This window comes from Bufo bufo, chromosome 9 (assembly GCF_905171765.1).
Source record: "Bufo bufo chromosome 9, aBufBuf1.1, whole genome shotgun sequence".
Taxonomy (NCBI): Eukaryota; Metazoa; Chordata; class Amphibia; order Anura; family Bufonidae; genus Bufo; species Bufo bufo.
In genome coordinates, this window is record NC_053397.1 from 51900766 (window position 1) to 51922206 (window position 21441).

Below are 21441 nucleotides of genomic sequence, written 5' to 3' on the forward strand. Positions count from 1 at the left end.
TAAGGTGTTCACCTGAGGGGTTAAGTCATGTGATATTTTTATAGATCAGGTTATTACGGATGCGGCGATACCTAATACAGTCCTGATCAAAAGTTTAAGACCACTTGAAAAATGGCAAAAAATCATATTTAGCATGGCTGGATCTTAACAAGGTTCCAAGTAGAGCTTCAACATGCAACAAGAAGAAATGGGAGTGAGACAAAACATTTTTTGAGCATTCAATTTAATGAAAACAACGAATAAACTGAAACAGGCTGTTTTTCAGCTGAAGTTTAGGACCACACCTCCAAAAAAAAACGAAAACCCCCCAAAACAGAAATCCAACCTCCAAACATGAACTCAGTAATGAGTAGCTCCCCAGTTATTGTTCATCACTTCAAAAATTCATTTCGGCATGCTTGATGCAAGCGTTTCCATGAGGTGAGTGGGAACATTTCTCCAAGTGGTGAAGACGTGCAGCGTACTCAAGTTAGGGTTAATAGTGTTCCTGGGTGTTGTAGTGCAATCATGACACTAACCTGAGACGGCTGACTCTCTGCAAGGGCAGGGGATGATAGGAAATGTTCGTGACGCCAGTGCCAATTAAACGGTGGCACGCCGTTTGCTGATAGCAGGAATAACTGAGGAACCACGTGATGTTAAAGCAGAACTCAAACTTTAGTAGTCATCATACATGGACATAGATGGAAGCGCAGTTCCTTTGAAGACAGTTGGTTGCAGTACATTTGATGCAGGCAATATATAGCAAGGTGACTTCAGAGTGTTAAACACAGGACTTATAGTACAGGCAGCTTGCACTCTATTCCTGACTGATCCTGGAACATAGAAACTCTTCTCCAAGGCACAATGCCCTAGCTCTGGCGTATATCCTTGGTTTTATCTTTATCAAGTACCTCCTCTGTTGTCTTGAGTACCTCTTGCTTTTCTGAGCTTTGCCTCTGTCTCTCTCTCAGCTTCCTCAGGCTCTTTAACTGAGGTGTTCCTGCTTCTGCATAGGTGAACTCAGGAGGGGAACCTTCTCTTTGAATCTGGAACCCGGTTACAGGGACTGCAATACCCTCTCCTGGTCTGCAGGCTTCCGGCCTGGACTTGACTCTGACATAGTCTAAACTCCAACTGCTGTAGACTGACTTTAGACTAGACTGACTTTAGACTGACTCTCCTTTCCCTGACTGGGCCTTATATAACCTAGGGCTCCCTAGCTCCCTCTAGTGACTAAGAGCTGGAATGACACCCCTAGCAGGCCTGTACATGCAAGTTTCACGGTAACAGGGAAATACATAGCATTACAGTTTATAAAGATGACTTATACCAACTTCCCCATAAATAAGGGGGGGGACGACAGCACAAAAGTGACCCTTCTGTAGTGACGGGCATTACAGTCCCCGTACACTACAGACGACCGCACGAAGGCCATCTACTGTCTGGAACTGTTGTCCATTTTTGTGAATTTCCCTTGCCATCCATCCCCAAAGGTTCTCAATTAGATTTAGATCAGGGGAACACGCAGGATGGGCCAAAAGAGTGATGTTATTCTCCTGGAAGAAGTCCCTTGTACTGCGGGCATTGTGTACTGTAGCGTTGTCCTGTTGAAAAACCCAGTCGTTACCACACAGACGAGGGCCCTCAGTCATGAGGAATACTCTCTGCAACATCTGAACATAGCCAGCGTTCCACTGAAGGAAAAAGCACCCCAGACCATTATGGCGCCCCCTCCACTGTGGCGCGTAGAAAACATCTCAGGTGGGATCTGCTTGTCATGCCAGTAACATTGGAAACCATCAGGACCATCAAGGTTACATTTTTTCTCATCCGAGAATAAAACTTTCTTCCACCTTTGAACGTCCCATGTTTGGTGCTCTCTTGCAAAGTTTTTTGTCCCACTTTGGGACTTCAACTTTTGGGGGTCTGATCCCCTTTACAATGCATTCCAATACTTCTGTATTGGAGTCCATTGGCTGTATGAGTAATACAGTGTGTATTACTCATACAGTTTCCTGGCTGTGAGATCCAGCGGCTGGATCTCACAGGCTCGTCACCGGAAGGCAGCGCCGATGCCTAAAGAAGGCATCACGCTGCCTTCCATGCCATCGAGTCCCCATTACAGCAGCACGGGGACCCGATGGGACCGCCGCCCGCCGCGCCGCAACGACACGTAAAAGCCGCAAACTGCATTGTCCCAGGGTTCCTGCTGATTGATCTCAGCAGGCACCCAGTTCCAATCACCGCCCGCCGGTTTTTTTGACACAATAAAAGCACACAGCGCTATGGGGAATGGATATTGCGGATGTGCTAGCGGCCATCTAGCAACCCATGTCCTCAGCTCTATACACAAAATCCAGGTCACAGGTTCCCTTTAATAACCTTTCTAGTATTCATAAGCTTGCAAGGTGATAAAAAAAAGCACACCCACCGTAAGAGTGCCACTCGTTTTTGGAATCTGAGTGTCATGGCTGCTTCAGTGTTATATTACCAGGAGTAGATGTTTGCTCTTCTTATTATAATGTTCTGGACTGTAGCAGTGAGATCCAGCCACTAGATGGCGGTGTTGCACAGCAAAAGCGCTGCTCTATGAGGAGAGTACAGGACAGTATGCCCCTCCCATAGTGATGTCACCACTGATGTAAGAATGGAGAAGGGACCCTGGCAAGAAGGACTGCAGGGAGGCATCTGAAGGCACATGTACAGTCCTAGTAAAGCTTGCAGTCCCCTGCTGGGGATGTGGGCCATTAGGCCTACCGCAGTAGGGGAGCTGCTGAGAGTGTCATCTCAAGCAGTTGAGAAAGGCTGGACGGGCCGAAATGCATCCTGTTAATTTTGTAGTTGTAATAAAGAGTATAACATATTGAAGAAAAGAACGCTTGCTGGGATTTCTTTTGCTGGATTTTACATGGGTGTTGCCCTTTCCCGTGCAGCGTGAACTTGGATCGTGAGCTCTTGATTTCTCGCTTATCTCAAGCTCTGAGGCAGACACAGAGGACCCATGGTGCAGTAGCACCAAATGATGTGTGCATTGCCCTGCTAGGACTGCACTGAAGTAAGGCCTGAGTTGCTTATGGAGCCTTAAAGGGGTTCTCCCATGCGTAAAGGGGTTATGCGACCCCTGAAATGCCCCGCTATATGCCAGGGCCCCTCACACAGGTTGTACTTACCTCGCACGGCTGCAGCTGCATCTCCCCGTCGCCTGTATGAAAACATCTGGCTTAGGGGGGGGAACAGCCAATAACAGGCCACGTAGGGAATGAGCCTCTCTAGCGTCACCCATGATGATAGAGAGTCTCCTCCCTGTCACCCCTTCCCCCCCACACCAGATGTTTTCATCCGCATGACGGGGAGATGCAGCGGTGGCCATGCGGGCTTCAGAAGCGACACGGGTGCTGGGGAGCGAGGTAAGTACATTGTGTGTGAGGGTTCCAGGCATATGGGGGGAAATTTCAGGAGTCAGATAACCCATTTAATGTAAAAAATGAAAATCATGAATAATCTGGTACATGACAATCTCTTTCTAACAAAGCTAGAACCAGCCCTGTACCTCCCATGGATACGGAGATCTCCCCAGTCATTGTTCTGCTAGATTTATATCAAGCTGACAGCTCAAGGGGAGTGTCTGTTCGGATGCAGCTCAGGGGGCGTGTCCATGCTCTCCCTATCACAGCTCAGGGGGCATGTCATTTCTGCTGGAGCTCAGGGGGGCGTGTCCATGCTCTCCCTATCACAGATCAGGGGGGCGTGTCCATGCTCTCCCTATCACAGCTCAGGGGGCGTGTCATTTCTGCTGGAGCTCTCTCCTTGTCACAGCTCAGGAGGCAGTAGAAGGATGAAACTGGGCATGTGCGACCTTCTCAGTGAGCCGGACAAAGAGCAGGTGGCGCTGTACAGATACAATTTATTGAATAATTACATGCAATTACAAAAGTATTCCTGTCCAGGTGCTGGTTTAAACTAGAATATTTTTCATGGGACAAACCCTTTTAAGGGGCTGATTGTGGAGGCCTGAAGTAGAGTCCCTGGCTAGGGATGAGTAGCAGCGTTCACCTCAGCTGTGGATGGTGGTCGCAAGTGAGAGAAATGTCCCATATTGTTGCTAAGAATCCTGCAGTGAGAAGATCTGGGTCTCCTGAGACAGAATAGGCAGCAGGAAAAGGATTAGTGTTGCCTGACTGAAGAAGGGGAAACACCCTGGTCTGTGCGTCACTCCTTGGAGACACGCGACTTCCTGCCAAGGTCCGGGATACAGTGTGATGTCTGCAAGTGAGAAGTGACCCAGAGAGCTGGACACCTGGTGGCCTGACATCGCCCCTGTAGCAGAAAGGTCCACCTTGGGACTAGTACTTCTGGACTATATATATGGACTGTATATAGTTAAAGAGACAGTGCCTCTCCATGAGAACTGCTAAGATTGCAGCCATTAAAATTACTCTGCCATTAAAGGGGTTTTGCAAAAATGGGGGATTTTTGCCAACCCCCCCCCCCCCTTCCCCCCCCATTCTTCAGGACCTGCAAAGGGAAGCTTACTTACCTGCTTCCCGGTGCCGGCTCCCACTCCTTCTTCTTTTGGTCTGCAATGCTCCACTGGGCTACAACGTCATGACAAATGGTCACAAGGGGAGCTTGACCCCGCCCCGGCCTGTGATTGGCTATGGCAATGTCAAACCATTTGTTGACGTCGCTGGAGGCCAGCGGAGCTTCGCAGGCTGGGAGAAGAAGGAGCGGGGAACCAGCACTGGGAAGCAACCCCCCCAATTCTTGCACATTGCACAACCCCTTTAAGAGACTGTAAGTGTATGATGCAATGTTACAAGTGATGCATCCTCCTAAGGAGTGATATTACAGTATGCATATACCTGTACAGTAAAGTTGTGTTGCATTGCTGCAGAGTATTTGCATGCCTCTGTCTGCCATTTATTCAGCGCCATCAAAACAATCTGCACCCCCCGGTCATTACACGCTCATGCCACAAGCAGTAAGACTTGCCCTCCTACTGTCCAGAAGGCTGCATAAACATGTTGTGCTGATGCAGAAAGTCAATATGCACATTTATTTGGATAGTATAAAAACACCATCAGCAAAATGAATTTGTTTTTGCAGTTTACGTCCAATCTGCCAGGTCTTTTTCAAAACATGTTTTTTATATCTAGCCTATTAGGGTGGAAAATACAGTTGTCCACGTGTACTGCACATGGCAGTCTGATGGTTCAGTGTGTTAATGCCACCCAGTACCCAGGAAGGTGTTTATTGACTGTGGAATGCGTTTGGTTGTATCTGCAGGCTAATGATACAGTATCAGTGAACATGTCAGGTAGGTTAAACAGGGGATGTAGACCTTGTTGTCAGCATGATCAACCCTATTAAATGAGGCATACAACCTGGTAGGGTTAATCATACTGATAAAAACTACACTTTTATTATGAATATCTGTGGCCCCATTGATGAGAAAAACATATTTTTATTTATATGATAAGTGGGGAAAATTGGCTTTTACCTCACAGTTTTTTTTTTGCCTTCCTCTGGATCAACTTGCAGGATAACAGGCCTAACTGGATGGACAGATGTCTTTTTTCGGCCTTATACACTATGTTACTATGTAATTAACTGGAGCACTAAGGGGCCGTCCAAAGCCCTCGGAGCACCAGTTTGTTAGGCCACTTCACCTTCAGTTCCATCCCCCTTTCACTAGATTAACAGCACTAGACATCGAGTATAGCCATCTCTTCAGCGCTAGACATCAGGTTTACCCATGTACTCCTGCTCTCCAAGCACTGAGACCTGTCATTTGTGCCACACTATATCTCCCGGTCTCAACGCTTGATTAGTGTATCTACTGCTGCACTGAGCAAGCGCCGAGACCAGGAGATATGGCACAGAGGACAGGTCTCAGCTCTTTGAGAGCAGCAGGAGAGCACAGAACAAGCAGATGCAGGCACAAGAAGATATGGCTATACCCGATGTCTAGCACTGTCAATCCAGGGAAACTGAAGGTGAAGGGGTGTAACAGACTGATACTCCGAGGACTTTGGCCAGTTCCTCGGTGCTCCAGTTGGGTCATTAGCATATTAATAAAAATGTGTTTGTCTCCGAAATGGGGCTACGGATATTTACAGTAAAGGTATCATTTTTATCAGCATGATCAACCCTACCAGGCTCTATACCTTGTTTAATAGGGTTGATTGTGCTGACTGAAGCACTTTAAAGAAAACCCTAATGCAGGAGACTATTGCAGTATGGTGGAGGGGCAGAAAATTAATAACTTGCTATGAATTGAAACTGCACCACCTTTCCTTGCTTTCCCTGCTTTTGGTAATTCTCCCTGTAAATATTTCCTGACAGACCCATCCATCTCCCTGTATCAAACCAAAGGGATGAGAGAAACCTTTTTATTGGCATATAAACAAAGGGAAAAAACACTAGTTGTCCCCTACCTTATACCATTCAATCAAATGTAAGTTAACAAGATGTAGGGTTAGATGGAAGAGAATTAGACTACAGGATCAGACTACACTGTGTCTGTTTGTAGTCTGTAACCATGGAGACACAGGTCTGCAGAGGAGCTATGGATACAATATGAATACAAGTTGTTCTTTAACTTTTCTAGCCTTCATTTTCAAGGCTATGTACACCTTTGGGGGGCAATTTTTTTATTATTGCATTGTACTTATTTTGAGGCAAAAATCGTTCTTTTCAATTGGTCTTTATTAAAAATACGGAATTCTTTTTTGTGTATATAGCTGAGATGCTGTAGTAGAATTCTTACTGATAAGAATCTGGCTTAAATAAGTGTTTATGACCTCTTAGTAGTTTAGAGATGAAGGGCATAGAAAACCTAGAAACATAGAATGTGTCGGCAGATAAGAACCATTTGGCCCATCTAGTCTGCCCAATATATTGAATACTATGAATAGCCCTTGGCCCTATCTTATATGAAGGATGGCCTTATGCCTATCCCATGCATGCTTAAACTCCTTCACTGTATTTGCAGCTACCACTTCTGCAGGAAGGCTATTCCATGCATCCACTACTCTCTCAGTAAAGTAATACTTCCTGATATTACTTTTAAACCTTTGCCCCTCTAATTTAAAACTATGTCCTCTTGTACCCGCAGTTTTTCTTCTTTTAAATATTCTCTCCTCTTTTACCTTGTTGATTCCCTTTATGTATTTAAAAGTTTCTATCATATCCCCTCTGTCTCGTCTTCCTTCCAAGCTATACATGTTAAGGTCCTTTAATCTTTCCTGATAAGTTTTATCCTGCAATCCATGTACTAGTTTAGTAGCTCTTCTCTGAACTCTCTCCAAAGTATCAATATCCTTCTGGAGATATGGTCTCCAGTACTGAGCACAATACTCCAAATGAGGTCTCACTAGTGCTCTGTAGAGCGGCATGAGCACCTCCCTCTTTCTACTGGTAATGCCTCTCCCTATACACCCAAGCATTCTGCTAGCATTTCCTGCTGCTCTATGACATGGTCTGCCTACCTTCAAGTCTTCTGAAATAATGACCCCTAAATCCCTTTCCTCAGATACTGAGGTTAGGACTGTATCACTGATTTTATATTCTGCTCTTGGGTTTTTACGCCCCAGGTGCATTAGCTTGCACTTATCAACATTAAATTTTAGTTGCCAGATTTTTGACCATTCCTCTAGTTTTCCAAAATCCTTTTCCATTTGGTGTATCCCTCCAGGAACATCAACCCTGTTACAAATCTTTGTGTCATCCGCAAAATGACACCTTACCATCGAGGCCTTCTGCAATTTCGCTGATAAAGATATTAAACAATATGGGTCCCAAAACAGATCCCTGAGGTACCCCACTGGTAACAAGACCATGGTCTGAATATACTCCATTGACTACAACCCTCTGTTGTCTGTCCCTCAGCCACTGCCTAATCCATTCAACAATATGGGAGTCCACGCACAAAGACTGCAATTTATTGATAAGCCTTCTATGTGGGACAGTATCAAAAGCCTTACTAAACGCTAGATAAGCGATGTCTACTGCACCTCCGCCATCTATTATTTTAGTCACCCAATCAAAAAAATCAATAAGATTAGTTTGACATGATCTCCCTGAAGTAAACCCATGCTGTTTTTCATCTTTCAATCCATGGGATTTAAGATGTTTCACAATCCTCTCCTTAAGTATGGTTTCCATTAATTTCCTAACTATTAATGTCAGGCTTACTGGCCAATAATTGCCCGATTCCTCCCTACTACCTTTCTTGTGAATGGGCACAACATTTGCCAATTTCCAATCTTCTGGGATGACTCCTGTTGCCAGTGATTAGTTAAATAAATCTGTTAATGGTTTTGCTAGTTCGCCGCTGAGCTCTTTTAATAGCTTTGGGTGTATCCCATCAGGCCCCTGTGACTTATTTGTATTAATTTTAGACAGCTGACTTAGAACCTCTTCCTCTGTAAAGACACATGCATCAAAAGATTCATTAGTCTTCTTTCCTAACTGAGGTCCTTTTCCTTCATTTTCCTTTGTAAAAACTGAACAGAAGTATTCATTGAGGCAGTCAGCTAGTTCTTTATCTTCTTCCATATACCTTCCTTCTTTTGTTTTTAATTTGTTAATTCCTTGTTTTAGTTTCCTTTTTTCATTTATGTATCTGAAGAATGTCTTATCGCCTTTTTTCACTGACTGAGCTAATTTCTCTTCTGCCTGTGCTTTAGAAGCTCTTATAACTTGTTTGGCCTCTCTCTGCCTAATCTTATAAATTTGCCTGTCATCCTCGTTTAGTTTTTTTTATAATTACTAAATGCTATCTTTTTGTTTTTAATGATTTTGGCCACTTCTGCTGAGTACCACAGTGGTCTCTTCCTTTTTTTGCGTTTACTGACAAGCCTAATGCAATTTTCTGTTGTCTTAAATAGTGCCACTTTTAAGTAGTCCTATTTCTCCTGGACTACATTGAAACTGTTTCAGTCTGATAGGGACTCGTATACCACTAATCTAATTTTAGAAAAGTCCGTTTTTTTTAAATCTAAAACTTTTGTTTTTGTGTGGTGTGACTCAGTCACTGTACTTATAGTAAACCACACTGACTGGTGATCACTAGATCGCAAGCTTTCCCCTACAGTAATATCAGATACCAAATTCCCATTTGTGAATACTAAATCTAAAATGGCCTCCTTCCGGGTTGGCTCCTCAACTACTTGCTGTAGAGATAATCCCAGTAGGGAATTTAGAATATCTGTACTCCTGGCAGAACTAGCTATTTTGGTTTTCCAGTTTACATCAGGAAGATTAAAGTCTCCCATAATGATAACTTCCCCCTTCAATGTCATTTTAGCTATTTCCTCAACTAGTAGATCATCTAATTCTTTGACTTGGCTAGGTGGTCTATATATCACACCTACACGAGTTACCTTATGATTATCAAGCTGCAAGGTAACCCAAACTGACTCTAAATTGTTCTCGCTAACTTGTATCAAATTAGATTTCATGCTATCTTTCACATACAGGGCCACCCCTCCCCCTTCTTGCATTCTCTGTCTTTCCTGTATAGAGAGAACCCTGGTATTGTTATATCCCAGCCATTGCTCCCATTGAACCACGTCTCAGTAACAGCCACTAAATCTATATTCTCAGATGCTATTATAGACTCAAGTTCATTGATCTTATTCCCTAAACTGCGAGCATTTGTAGACAAGAATCTGAGCTTGCCATTTCTTAACCTTTGTGCTACTGGCATCTTCTTTCATTGTTCTGGGGCAGTCGGACTGCTGGATTATCACTCTTTTGCCCCCCTTTCCTAGTTTAAATGCTTCTTAGCAAATACTTGGAACTGTTCACTGAGGACATTGGTTCCCTTGAGAGAAAGATGCAAACCATCTTTCTTGTACAGTTCTTTTCCATTCTAACAAGAGCTAACATTAAACACAAAGCCAAACCCTTGGTTCAGACACCATTCACCAAGCCATACATTGAATTCCTTAATGCGCATCTTCCTGTCATGCTGAAGGTTATGCACAGGCAAAACTGCAGAGAATGAAACAGTTGATGCAACCTCCCGTATATCATTTCCAAGTGTGTGAAAAGCTTCCTTCACCTTTGAAACCTCATTGCAAGCCAGATCATTTGTCCCAAGATGGACAATAACATCCACCTCCCTTTCCTGCTTTGCTTGCCTAACAATATTAAGGATCCGTCATCTATCCCTGCTAGCGGTAGCACCAGGGAGACATCTCACAACACCATTTTCCTCAAACTTCACACCTCTTATGATGGAATCGCCCACCAACAGCTGCTTACTATCAGTCCTCACCTTCTCCTTTTTGTCTTTGGCTGCAGTCTTGCATACTTTAGGCATGGGAGATGATTGTTTCTCACCCACTGTGCTTGAGCCATACTCCATGTTGCTCTTGCACTCTGAAAGTGTTGCAAATGAATTATGGAGAGCCACAGACTGTGGGACATGTCTTCTATTAACAACTCTCAGTCTACCAGAACCTGCAGTAACCCATCTTCCATTTGTAGGGGGCCTCTGTGGCATTGGCATTGCAAAGTTCTCAGCCTGAGTTTGTTTAACGGTTAATTTACAAATCTCAGATTTCAAAAATGCGATTTCCTGCTGCATTATGGAGAGCTGTCTACAGATCAGACAGAATCCAAACCTCTGACGAGTGGAACCTGAAATAAAAGCACAACAATTCCTGCACAGAACCAGGTCTGCCATTTAAAAGAGGGGAAAGATTATAAACAAACAAATCTTACTTATTTAGATTGTATCCCCCTCCAGATTACCTCCCGAGTATCTCCAATGCACTTATAAATGCTGCACTTGGAGAATGCTGCAAGCTATAATTAGGCAAGCTAATACTATGTGGCTATATATACACACACTCCCACAAAAGCTCCTCCCCCAACAACAAATTTAACACCTTAATCACCTATGCTTATTTGCAATCAGACAATAGTGATAACCTGTCTAACAAATTCCTCAACTGTTTTGAAACGCAGTGTCTGAGTATCCACCAGAAACACTGCTGAAGTTCTGCTGTTTTGAAACACAGTGTCTGAGTATCCACCAGAAACACCGCTGAAGTTCTGCTGTTTTGAAACACAAAGTGAAAGTACCATTTGTAATGGGTGCCTCCCCCCAGGGCCCTCCTATATCGCATCCCAGGTTCAGTAGGAATGCCAAGTGGTGTAGTGCAGCCTAAATGTCTCTTTAAGTGTGTCACGGTGCTCCTACCTAGATACGGCTGGACCCCAGACTTTGGCTCTGTAGCAATAAGTAGGGGGAATAATTGAAGGATTTTAAAGAATAACTTGAGTCCAGACCTTGAAATGAAGTTCAATGGCAGCTTTACTTTGAATAAACGTTTCTTCAAACAGTTTACAGGCTTTGTCTTGGTTCCTGCAGGCTTTAGCAATAAACTGGCAGGCAAACTCAACTCTGCTATATCTTTCTCTCTGACACTGCTGTACTGACAGGCTGGCTGTATAGCTCAGCTCCTTCTGTATGCTGCACTTTCTCTCTGTAGTCTGACTCTAGGTTATGCCAGGGAACTTTCCTCCTGGCTCCTGAGGCTTCAAGCTTTGGCCTCCATGGCCTGCAGAGCTTAAGGTGCTCTGGCTGGTGTGGGCATACCCTTCCCTTAGCAGGGGTGAACTAGAACTAACTGGAACTGGTCCCCACCCTTCCTGCAGGAAGTAGGGCTAGCCCACTCCTCTCCAGAGCAGGGTTATAATGGAATGAAAGGTTCCATTCTATCTAAGATAGCTCTGTCATGTTTGCTGCCACCTGCTGGTGAACCAGATACATTATATATGAACAGTTACACAACATTAGAAATGCACAGTATGGAGGACCTGGAAAGACATACATAAGACGACATGAGATTAGCCCATTAGAGATAGTAGCAGGGTTCAGTAGTGGTAACACCACTCTGGATTGTTACACATTCACACAGCTAGAAAAACAGTTAACCCTTTGTGACAGAATGGCTCAATATTTTTAATAAAGGCCAATTGAAAATATGATTTTTAGCCAAAAATGAGTAAAATGCAATCATAAACAAAAATTGTTTCCGATGGTGTACATAGCCTAAGTATAGGCTTTTTTAGTAACATGAGATCCTGAAATGTTTAAAAGTAAATGGGTATTTTTTTTACTTTACAGCATACTGAGTAACATAGCTGATGTGCACCAGAACATGGGCTACTGTCCGCAGTTTGACGCCATTGATGAGCTATTGACTGGCCGGGAGCATCTGCAGCTATATGCCCGTTTAAGAGGAGTCCCCGAAGAAGAAGTGGATATGGTAAAACAATATATCACCCCTCAGAACACAGATTATTTGTGATTGTTTTCCTTTCCTTTTAAAGTGTTTCCAAGAAACAAGCATGATACATGTTTTGTAGAGATTTTCTAAAATACTTATTAAAGGTTCGCCAATCTATTTTTGGGTACCGATTACTATTCCTTGTTCCTCTACACAAATTCTTGACTGCCTGTTGCCGCCAAGAAGGAGCCAATCTGTATACATCTGTGTGTAGCCTCTAGTTATGAGCAAAGTTTTGAAAGATTTGATTCGGTCGATTCGTCAAACTTTGACAAGAAATTCAATTTGTTAATTCATCACAAATCGCTTTAAATCGCTTTAAATCAGGTATACCCGTACGTCTCAGTGACTGAGAGAATGTACCATACAGCAGATACCTGGCAGCAATGAAGGGGAATGACGATTAGGGTGAATAGTACAAGGGATCAAAAGATTCCAGGTTCAAGCCCCCTAAAAATTGTCACTGTAAAAGTAAAAAAAAAAAAGAAAAGTTTAAATCAATCCCCTTTTACAATTTTACATATAAAAATATGTAAACTAAAAAAAACATATTAGGTATTACCTCGTTTGAAAATGTCTGAACTATTAAAATATTAATAAAAATTTAATTCTCCATTTTTCTTGTAAATTTTTCCCAAAATCAGTGATCAAAAAGTTGTACGTACCACAAAAATGGTACCAATAAAAGCAAGATTTTGGCCCGCAAAAAGCAAGCCCTCATACAGCTCTGTAGACTGAAATATAAAAAAGTTATGGCTGTCAGAAAATGGTGATGCAAAGAAAATATATATATATTTTTTTCAAAGGTAACATTTAAAAAAAAAGTAGTATGGTAGATAAAAAAAAACAAGTTTGGTATTGCGGTATTCATATTAGGCCGCATTATAACGATGTTATGACATTTTTAGCGCAGAGTGAACGTGATGTCAAAACTTTCAAAACCTTGACAGTATGCGGGTGAACAACGACTGTGTGCATGACTGTGTGCATGAGGCCTTAGACACACATAGACACACACACACACACAGAGACAGACACACACACACACAGGGATAGACAGACACACACAGGGACAGACAGACAGACACACACATCATGGCCCTCAGAATACACCTGGATCTGTCTATAAACCCCATTAATTGCACCAGATTCCACTCCACCTGAACCGCACTGCCCCCGAGTGCTCCACCTGCCCCCTCATACATAAGCTCCATATGCTGCCCCTCACCTGCTTCCCATGAAGCTCTGTGTACTCCAGGACTGCAGCACATCCTCCCTCACACCGCTGCTTGCAGGCACACACAGCCCCTCCTCCTTCCACAAGCTGCTGCAGTCGGGGTTTGTCAGCACTTCCCACATTTCATCATGTGACCATGAAGGAGCATGTGACCAGTGACATCACAGACCTCCTTCTAACAACTCCATTCTAGCATAGCATCTACCGAAACTCCATCTACGCTGTTCTGAGTCCTGGGGCCCCCCACCCCAGCAGTGCATATGGCGAAAATTGCCTGCATTGCCAGGGTGAGCTGCCCTAGAATTCGGAACAGGCAGGACACAGCTGCAGGAGTGAGTGGGCACAGTGGCCCCCCCAGGAGCAGTGGGCCCCAGCACTTGCCCGGGTGTGCCAAGTGCTGACGCCGGCCCTGTTATCCCCTGTTAATAATTTTTTTAACAGTGTAGACATGAATCCCTTTATAATGATTTACATATTTCAAGTGTAAAATTGAAAACTATACAAATATCTACTATGAACCGAATGGTATTTCGTTTTAAACATGTATTACAGTTAATACCAAATGGGCCAAACATGGTGGGTGGATCAAACATGGCCGCAGAATTATTGCCAGAAGGGACAGGAGCATGGAAACCAGTAGCTGCCATATAATATGTTGGCCAAACAGGGGCTGTTGCTGGTGTGGAATTTGGCTGGTTAGGTGCGTGGCACAATATGCAAATTATTGCTGTTGTGGCCTGCAATCTCCAGAAAATGCCCCTTTTGTATGAGAATTACATAAAGGGGCCACATGGGGAAAATAGTTAACCACTATATACATGTTACCGAATAATTAAAGTTATACTTGCCTTTAACGCTTGCATCGTAAAACTACATATGACGATTACCTCGAGGTGCAGCAGGTGACCGGCAGGTATATCTAACAAACTGATAAAAGGGGAGAGCAAAACGGTCATGGGGCATTCCCAGAGAGGCAAAAGAAGAAAGCACCCCACCCTCCCCCCACCCGACCCCCTAGTTGCAAACCCATCCCTCAAATGCCATATATAAGCAAACATTAGATTATGGCAGCAGTTAAACAAGATGCACACAGCGATTACACTCAACCTGCATTGTCAATGCAGTCTCCCTATGCTCTCCCTAGAGTGTTTAAAAACTCTCCCTACACTATCCCTGCACTCTCCCTATTCAATATTCTACAATTAAAAGCTTTCGGCAACACTGTCCCTAGCACATTAGCTTTACGTCATGTCTCTCCCTAAGCTCAGCTCACAGTGAAATGGCAGAGTCCGCGTGGGATGAGTCTTTTATAGGGGATGTCTGTGACGGTTCTCATTTATCCAGGTCATGGTATATCTGTAAAGAATAAATCAAGGCAACTGGACTTACTGTAGATTTCTTGAAAACGTATCACTCGTTCTTCCAACGAGCTTTCTCAATTCTGAATTGAGAAAGCTCGTTGGAAGAACAAGTGAAACGTTTTCAAGAAATCTACAGTAAGTCCAGTTGCCTTGATTTATTCTTTACAGATATCACAGGGGATGGCTATCTGCTGATTGGCTAGCTGCACGGAATTATAGGTCATATCGCCTTCCTGGGTTTCTCACTATTCCGTTGTATCTCGTGCAGCAGCCATTTTAGAAAAAAGTAGATTGATAATAAATGGAGTAAGCGAGCACTCTATGGCATCAACTATATATGTTTATTATTATAGGTATAAAATATAAGATATAAAAAAGGACTGCAGTTGATCAGCCAAAATCCTAGAATAGTAGTAGCATATATACAGGAAACCGCAGTATAAATTAGTAGCAGCACTATGATATTACAATGATAGCAGCATATAGAAATTGTCTGGATAGAGTCAATCGTGATCGATAGGATGATAAAAATATAAAAATATAAACATAGATGATATAAAAATAATGTGTAGAAGAGAACAATGAAATCAAAAAATTGTGAGAAGTGTCCAACAAAAATACATAAAGTGTATGACTCTCTTGGTCATTAATATCCAGAATCTTCTGATAACGTGCAATAGGCGAGACGCTCCAAAGATAATAGAGCATAAAATTGTGTGTTGAACTTGGGGCTCTTGATAATTAGCTATACGCCAATAGATGCTGGGTTTTGCTTCCTTCCGTATCTAATAGATACAACCGCTGATAGCAAATCGTCCCAATGAGTGTTGGGTATATAGGACCTGTAACTCCTCGTTTCACAATGTGCTTATATACACTCACCTAAAGAATTATTAGGAACACCTGTTCTATTTCTCATTAATGCAATTATCTAGTCAACCAATCACATGGCAGTTGCTTCAATGCATTTAGGGGTGTTGTCCTGGTCAAGACAATCTCCTGAACTCCAAACTGAATGTGAGAATGGGAAAGAAAGGTGATTTAAGCAATTTTGAGCGTGGCATGGTTGTTGGTGCCAGACGGGCCGGTCTGAGTATTTCACAATCTGCTCAGTTACTAGGATTTTCACCCACAACCATTTCTAGGGTTTACAAAGAATGGTGTGAAAAGGGAAAAACATCCAGTATGCGGCAGTCCTGTGGGCAAAAATGCCTTGTGGATGCTAGAGGTCAGAGGAGAATGGGCCGACTGATTCAAGCTGATAGAAGAGCAACGTTGACTGAAATAACCACTCGTTACAACCGAGGTATGCAGCAAAGCATTTGTGAAGCCACAACACGCACAACCTTGAAGCGGATGGGCTACAACAGCAGAAGACCCCACCGGGTACCACTCATCTCCACTACAAATAGGAAAAAGAGGCTACAATTTGCACGAGCTCACCAAAATTGGACTGTTGAAGACTGGAAAAATGTTGCCTGGTCTGATGAGTCTCGATTTCTGTTGAGACATTCAAACGATAGAGTCCGAATTTGGCGTAAACAGAATGAGAACATGTATCCATCCTCTGATGGCTACTTCCAGCAGGATAATGCACCATGTCACAAAGCTCGAATCATTTCAAATTGGTTTCTTGAACATGACAATGAGTTCACTGTACTAAAATGGCCCCCACAGTCACCAGATCTCAACCCAATAGAGCATCTTTGGGATGTGGTGGAATGGGAGCTTCGTGCCCTGGATGTGCATCCCTCAAATCTCCATCAACTGCAAGATGCTATCCTATCAATATGGGCCAACATTTCTAAAGAATGCTATCAGCACCTTGTTGAATCAATGCCATGTAGAATTAAGGCAGTTCTGAAGGCAAAAGGGGGTCCAACACCGTATTAGTATGGTGTTCCTAATAATTCTTTAGGTGAGTGTAAGTTCATATAGGTATTCAATGTAGCAATTCATCCAGTGTATTCCAAATGTAGCTGGTAGTGGAATATCGCAGTGGTAATAGATACAAGAGATCTGTGCCGTCTCACTTAACAATGCGCTTGTGTGAAGAATGTATCATAGACACAGCACCTTCATCTAAATGTTCCAATTGTCTCAGATATTGAGCCAAACGATAAAATCACTCTTACCTCCTGTTAGTTATATCAGAAGGGGCTGTTGGTGGGGTGTCCCGGGAGGCGAGCTGAAGACGCCACGACGCCTTACTCCTCGTGTCCTCCGTCGACCGCACCAGGTATCGCGATACTTCTGGTGAGACTTCCGCTTGGTAAGCGTAATCGCCTTAGTAATGAGTGATGATAGTTGGAACAAATGAATTCAATATTCAGATGGTATAAACTTTAAAATTGCATGGCCATGCATATAGAGTTCTTTAAGGGAAAGGATTATAGCAGCTCTCACCTCTGGTCACCTGCCTGAAGCACGGAAAGGGAAGTGGCTTGAACCTAGCCACACTTGATGAGTCCAAGAACAAAGAGAAAGGTTGATTCCAGCTTCAGCATATAAAAAGTTTTCTTTATTCGGCTTGTAATAAAATCCAACAAAGATGTCACATGGAGAGACACAAGATTGTGACGCGTTTCGGGCTGTAGTATTGAGCCCTTCTTCAAGACAATACAAAAGTGTACTAAAAACAAATACTTTATATACCACACAAATGGGTAACTCCTCCTTCTTAGTTAATTGGAGACTGTGTCCCAGACCCAGGTGCTCCTGGATTAGTGGATCCTCCCTGGAGCATGTGGGTGGGGACGCAGTACTTCACAGTATTAACCGCTCAGAGACCACATATAAACATATTGATGCACTACATATATTGCAGAGTTAAATCATGTTTTCTGTTCAGACCCTTTGGTATGCAAGTATCTAGAATGAACATCCAATATGTTTCCCTACTTAGAAGCTTCTGTTTGCGATCGCCCCCCCTGACAGGTGTGGAAACTACTTCCACTCCCTGTACAGAAAACGCAGAAACATCACCTTTGTGAACAGTGGCAAAATGTCTGGTAGCCGCTGAGACATTACGGGACATAAAATGGGGGACATCACTCAGGTGTTTTCGTATACGCACCTTCAGTTCGTTAGTGGTGCAACCCACGTATTGAAGGTTACATATTTTACATGTTATGACATAAACAACATGATCTGTTTTACAATTTATATATTGCTTAAGCATGTGTTGTTTATTGTTGGCCACAGATGTGACCTCATTTGAGATAAGCATATGTCGACAGCAAATGCATTTATTGCTGCCACATTTGTAATTACCGTTTGTTTTGAGCCAGCTGGTCGTTTTGGGGAGATTCTCCCTATATAAACTGGGGCTAATTTTTTGCCCTACTGTGGGGGCCTTTTTTGCTACACATCTGATCCCTGTTGAAACTACATTTTTCCATTCTTCATTATAATTCAAAATGTGGAGATGTTTACGTATAATTTTACAAACCTTAAAATAGTCTCTACTATAGTTGGTGATAAAGGTGATGGGTTCTTCTTTTTTAATAGTAGTGTCCTTAGTCATGATATTTTTATTACTATTCTTGTTTTTATTTATATTTTTATTTTTATTTTCATGTCCCTTATTTTCAGTCATTAATGATGATAGTAATGTTATAACAGAGGATGTATCTCATGTTAATGATTTACCATGTAATGCCACAATTGAGAACTTGTACCCATGTTTCACCTTTGCAGACCTGGTGCAGATTGCCTCGCTCCAGGAAATGTGTGGGGGTCCAGAGGGGGACTGTATGTGTAATAGATCCACTACATATAAAATCTCTAATAAGAGTTTTTACCCCATACAGTCCCGATCTGAGGCCCTTGACAGATTTCAGGATTTGATCCAGAGGGATCTATGTGCTTTAAAAGTTATCTCAGATGACAAAGTAATGAAAAATAATCTGACCAAAAATGAACATAGAGCCTTTCTGGAATTACAAAATATGCATGATGTTGTGATACGGAAAGCTGACAAGGGAGGAGCGGTTGTGATCCTTGATAGTGAGCTTTACAAGAATCAGATAATGGATATGCTGAAAGACTCCAATACCTATCTTTCACTGGATCATAATCCTCTCCTCCCTTGTCAGAAAATCCTGAAAACTATTTTGGATAAGGGTCATTCCTTGGGCATTTTGTCCAAAAGAGAAGTTGAATTTATGTATGTAGAACATGCTATTACACCTATATTTCATGCGCTCCCCAAAATCCATAAACCAGGTTTCCCTCCCCCACTACGTCCAATTGTGGCAGGCATAGGCTCATACTCTGAAAATTTATCAGAGTGGGCCGACTCCCTGCTACAATCCCTTGTGCCATTAATACCAGGATATTTGAGAGACACCAGCACAGTTTTGGTTAATTTTCTCTCTTTTGAATGGCATGAAAACTATACATGGGTGACAGCAGATATCTCCTCATTATATACTAACATCCCCCACGAATCTGCTATTGTTGCTCTGAAATGGTTTCTGGAATGTTATAGCAATTATACTCCAGAACTGCAGGAATTTTTATGTTTGGTTCTGGATTTTCTGATGAGACATAATTATTTTATGTTCAACAGAAAATATTACCTACAGCAATCAGGAATCCCTATGGGAGCTAAATATTCACCGTCAATAGCAAATATATATATGGCGTGGTGGGAGAATAACTTCCTCTTTTCCGACAACAATCCCTATAAAGAAGATTTCAAATGGTTTGGTCGTTATATCGACGATATGTTGTGGGTGTGGCAGGGGGACACAGAGAGGATAGCTGATTGTATAGAATATCTCAACAATTGCACTGCATCAATAAAATTCACTTTTTCCAGCGATCCAGAGAGAATTGTTTTTCTGGATCTATGCCTTGAAGGTGTCAAAGATACCAGCAGGGTGGTCACATACACCCATAGAAAATCCACAGCTGGTAATACCATTCTCTCTGCCTCCTCCTGCCATCCACCACACGTCATAAAAAATATCCCTAAGGGAGAAATGATTAGGGCAAAGAGAAATTGCTCCACCCCAGAGCTCTTTGAAAAAGAAGCAAAAAATATCGCAGCCAGACTAAAAGTGAGGGGCTACACCCAAACTAATATCGAGAGAGGAATTAATTTTGCTAGATCTAAAGATAGAGAAACCCTTATTTTTCCAAAAAATTATAAAAATAAGAACATAGATAATGAGAACAAAAATTCTGAGCGGGACATCAATGATAAGGGACATGAAAATAAAAATAAAAATATAAATAAAAACAAGAATAGTAATAAAAATATCATGACTAAGGACACTACTATTAAAAAAGAAGAACCCATCACCTTTATCACCAACTATAGTAGAGACTATTTTAAGGTTTGTAAAATTATACGTAAACATCTCCACATTTTGAATTATAATGAAGAATGGAAAAATGTAGTTTCAACAGGGATCAGATGTGTAGCAAAAAAGGCCCCCACAGTAGGGCAAAAAATTAGCCCCAGTTTATATAGGGAGAATCTCCCCAAAACGACCAGCTGGCTCAAAACAAACGGTAATTACAAATGCGGCAGCAATAAATGTATATGCTGTCGACATATGCTTATCTCAAATGAGGTCACATCTGTGGCCAACAATAAACAACACATGCTTAAGCAATATATAAATTGTAAAACAGATCATGTTGTTTATGTCATAACATGTAAAATATGTAACCTTCAATACGTGGGTTGCACCACTAACGAACTGAAGGTGCGTATACGAAAACACCTGAGTGATGTCCCCCATTTTATGTCCCGTAATGTCTCAGCGGCTACCAGACATTTTGCCACTGTTCACAAAGGTGATGTTTCTGCGTTTTCTGTACAGGGAGTGGAAGTAGTTTCCACACCTGTCAGGGGGGGCGATCGCAAACAGAAGCTTCTAAGTAGGGAAACATATTGGATGTTCATTCTAGATACTTGCATACCAAAGGGTCTGAACAAGAAACATGATTTAACTCTGCAATATATGTAGTGCATCAATATGTTTATATGTGGTCTCTGAGCGGTTAATACTGTGAAGTACTGCGTCCCCACCCACATGCTCCAGGGAGGATCCACTAATCCAGGAGCACCTGGGTCTGGGACACAGTCTCCAATTAACTAAGAAGGAGGAGTTACCCATTTGTGTGGTATATAAAGTATTTGTTTTTAGTGCACTTTTGTATTGTCTTGAAGAAGGGCTCAATACTACAGCCCGAAACGCGTCACAATCTTGTGTCTCTCCATGTGACATCTTTGTTGGATTTTATTACAAGCCGAATAAAGAAAACTTTTTATATGCTGAAGCTGGAATCAACCTTTCTCTTTGTTCTTGGACTCATATAGAGTTCTTTATAACGGAGGTATTTGTCAAAGTGTCCAATATACCAAACGCGTTTCGAACTTCAAACCTCCTTCTTTTAAATCCTTTTGGGTCCTCCATAAACTGTGGTCACTGTATTTAGATCCAAGATTGGATTGTAATTACAAACTTTCGCATTAATGTGATTTTGTTGCGTTTCTTTTCTTTTAGATGCGTTTTTTTTGTGTAATCCATAGATC

At 42.4% G+C, this 21441-nt stretch overlaps 1 protein-coding gene across 1 annotated transcript in view; it reads left to right on the forward strand.

Moving 5' to 3' along the window:
- ABCA4 (ATP binding cassette subfamily A member 4) overlaps positions 1 to 21441 on the forward strand; it is a 208005-nt gene that overhangs the window by 178407 nt on the left and 8157 nt on the right. Inside the window, 1 exon segment of the mRNA XM_040408736.1 lies at positions 12128 to 12269. Coding sequence (XP_040264670.1) covers positions 12128 to 12269 — 142 coding nt within the window.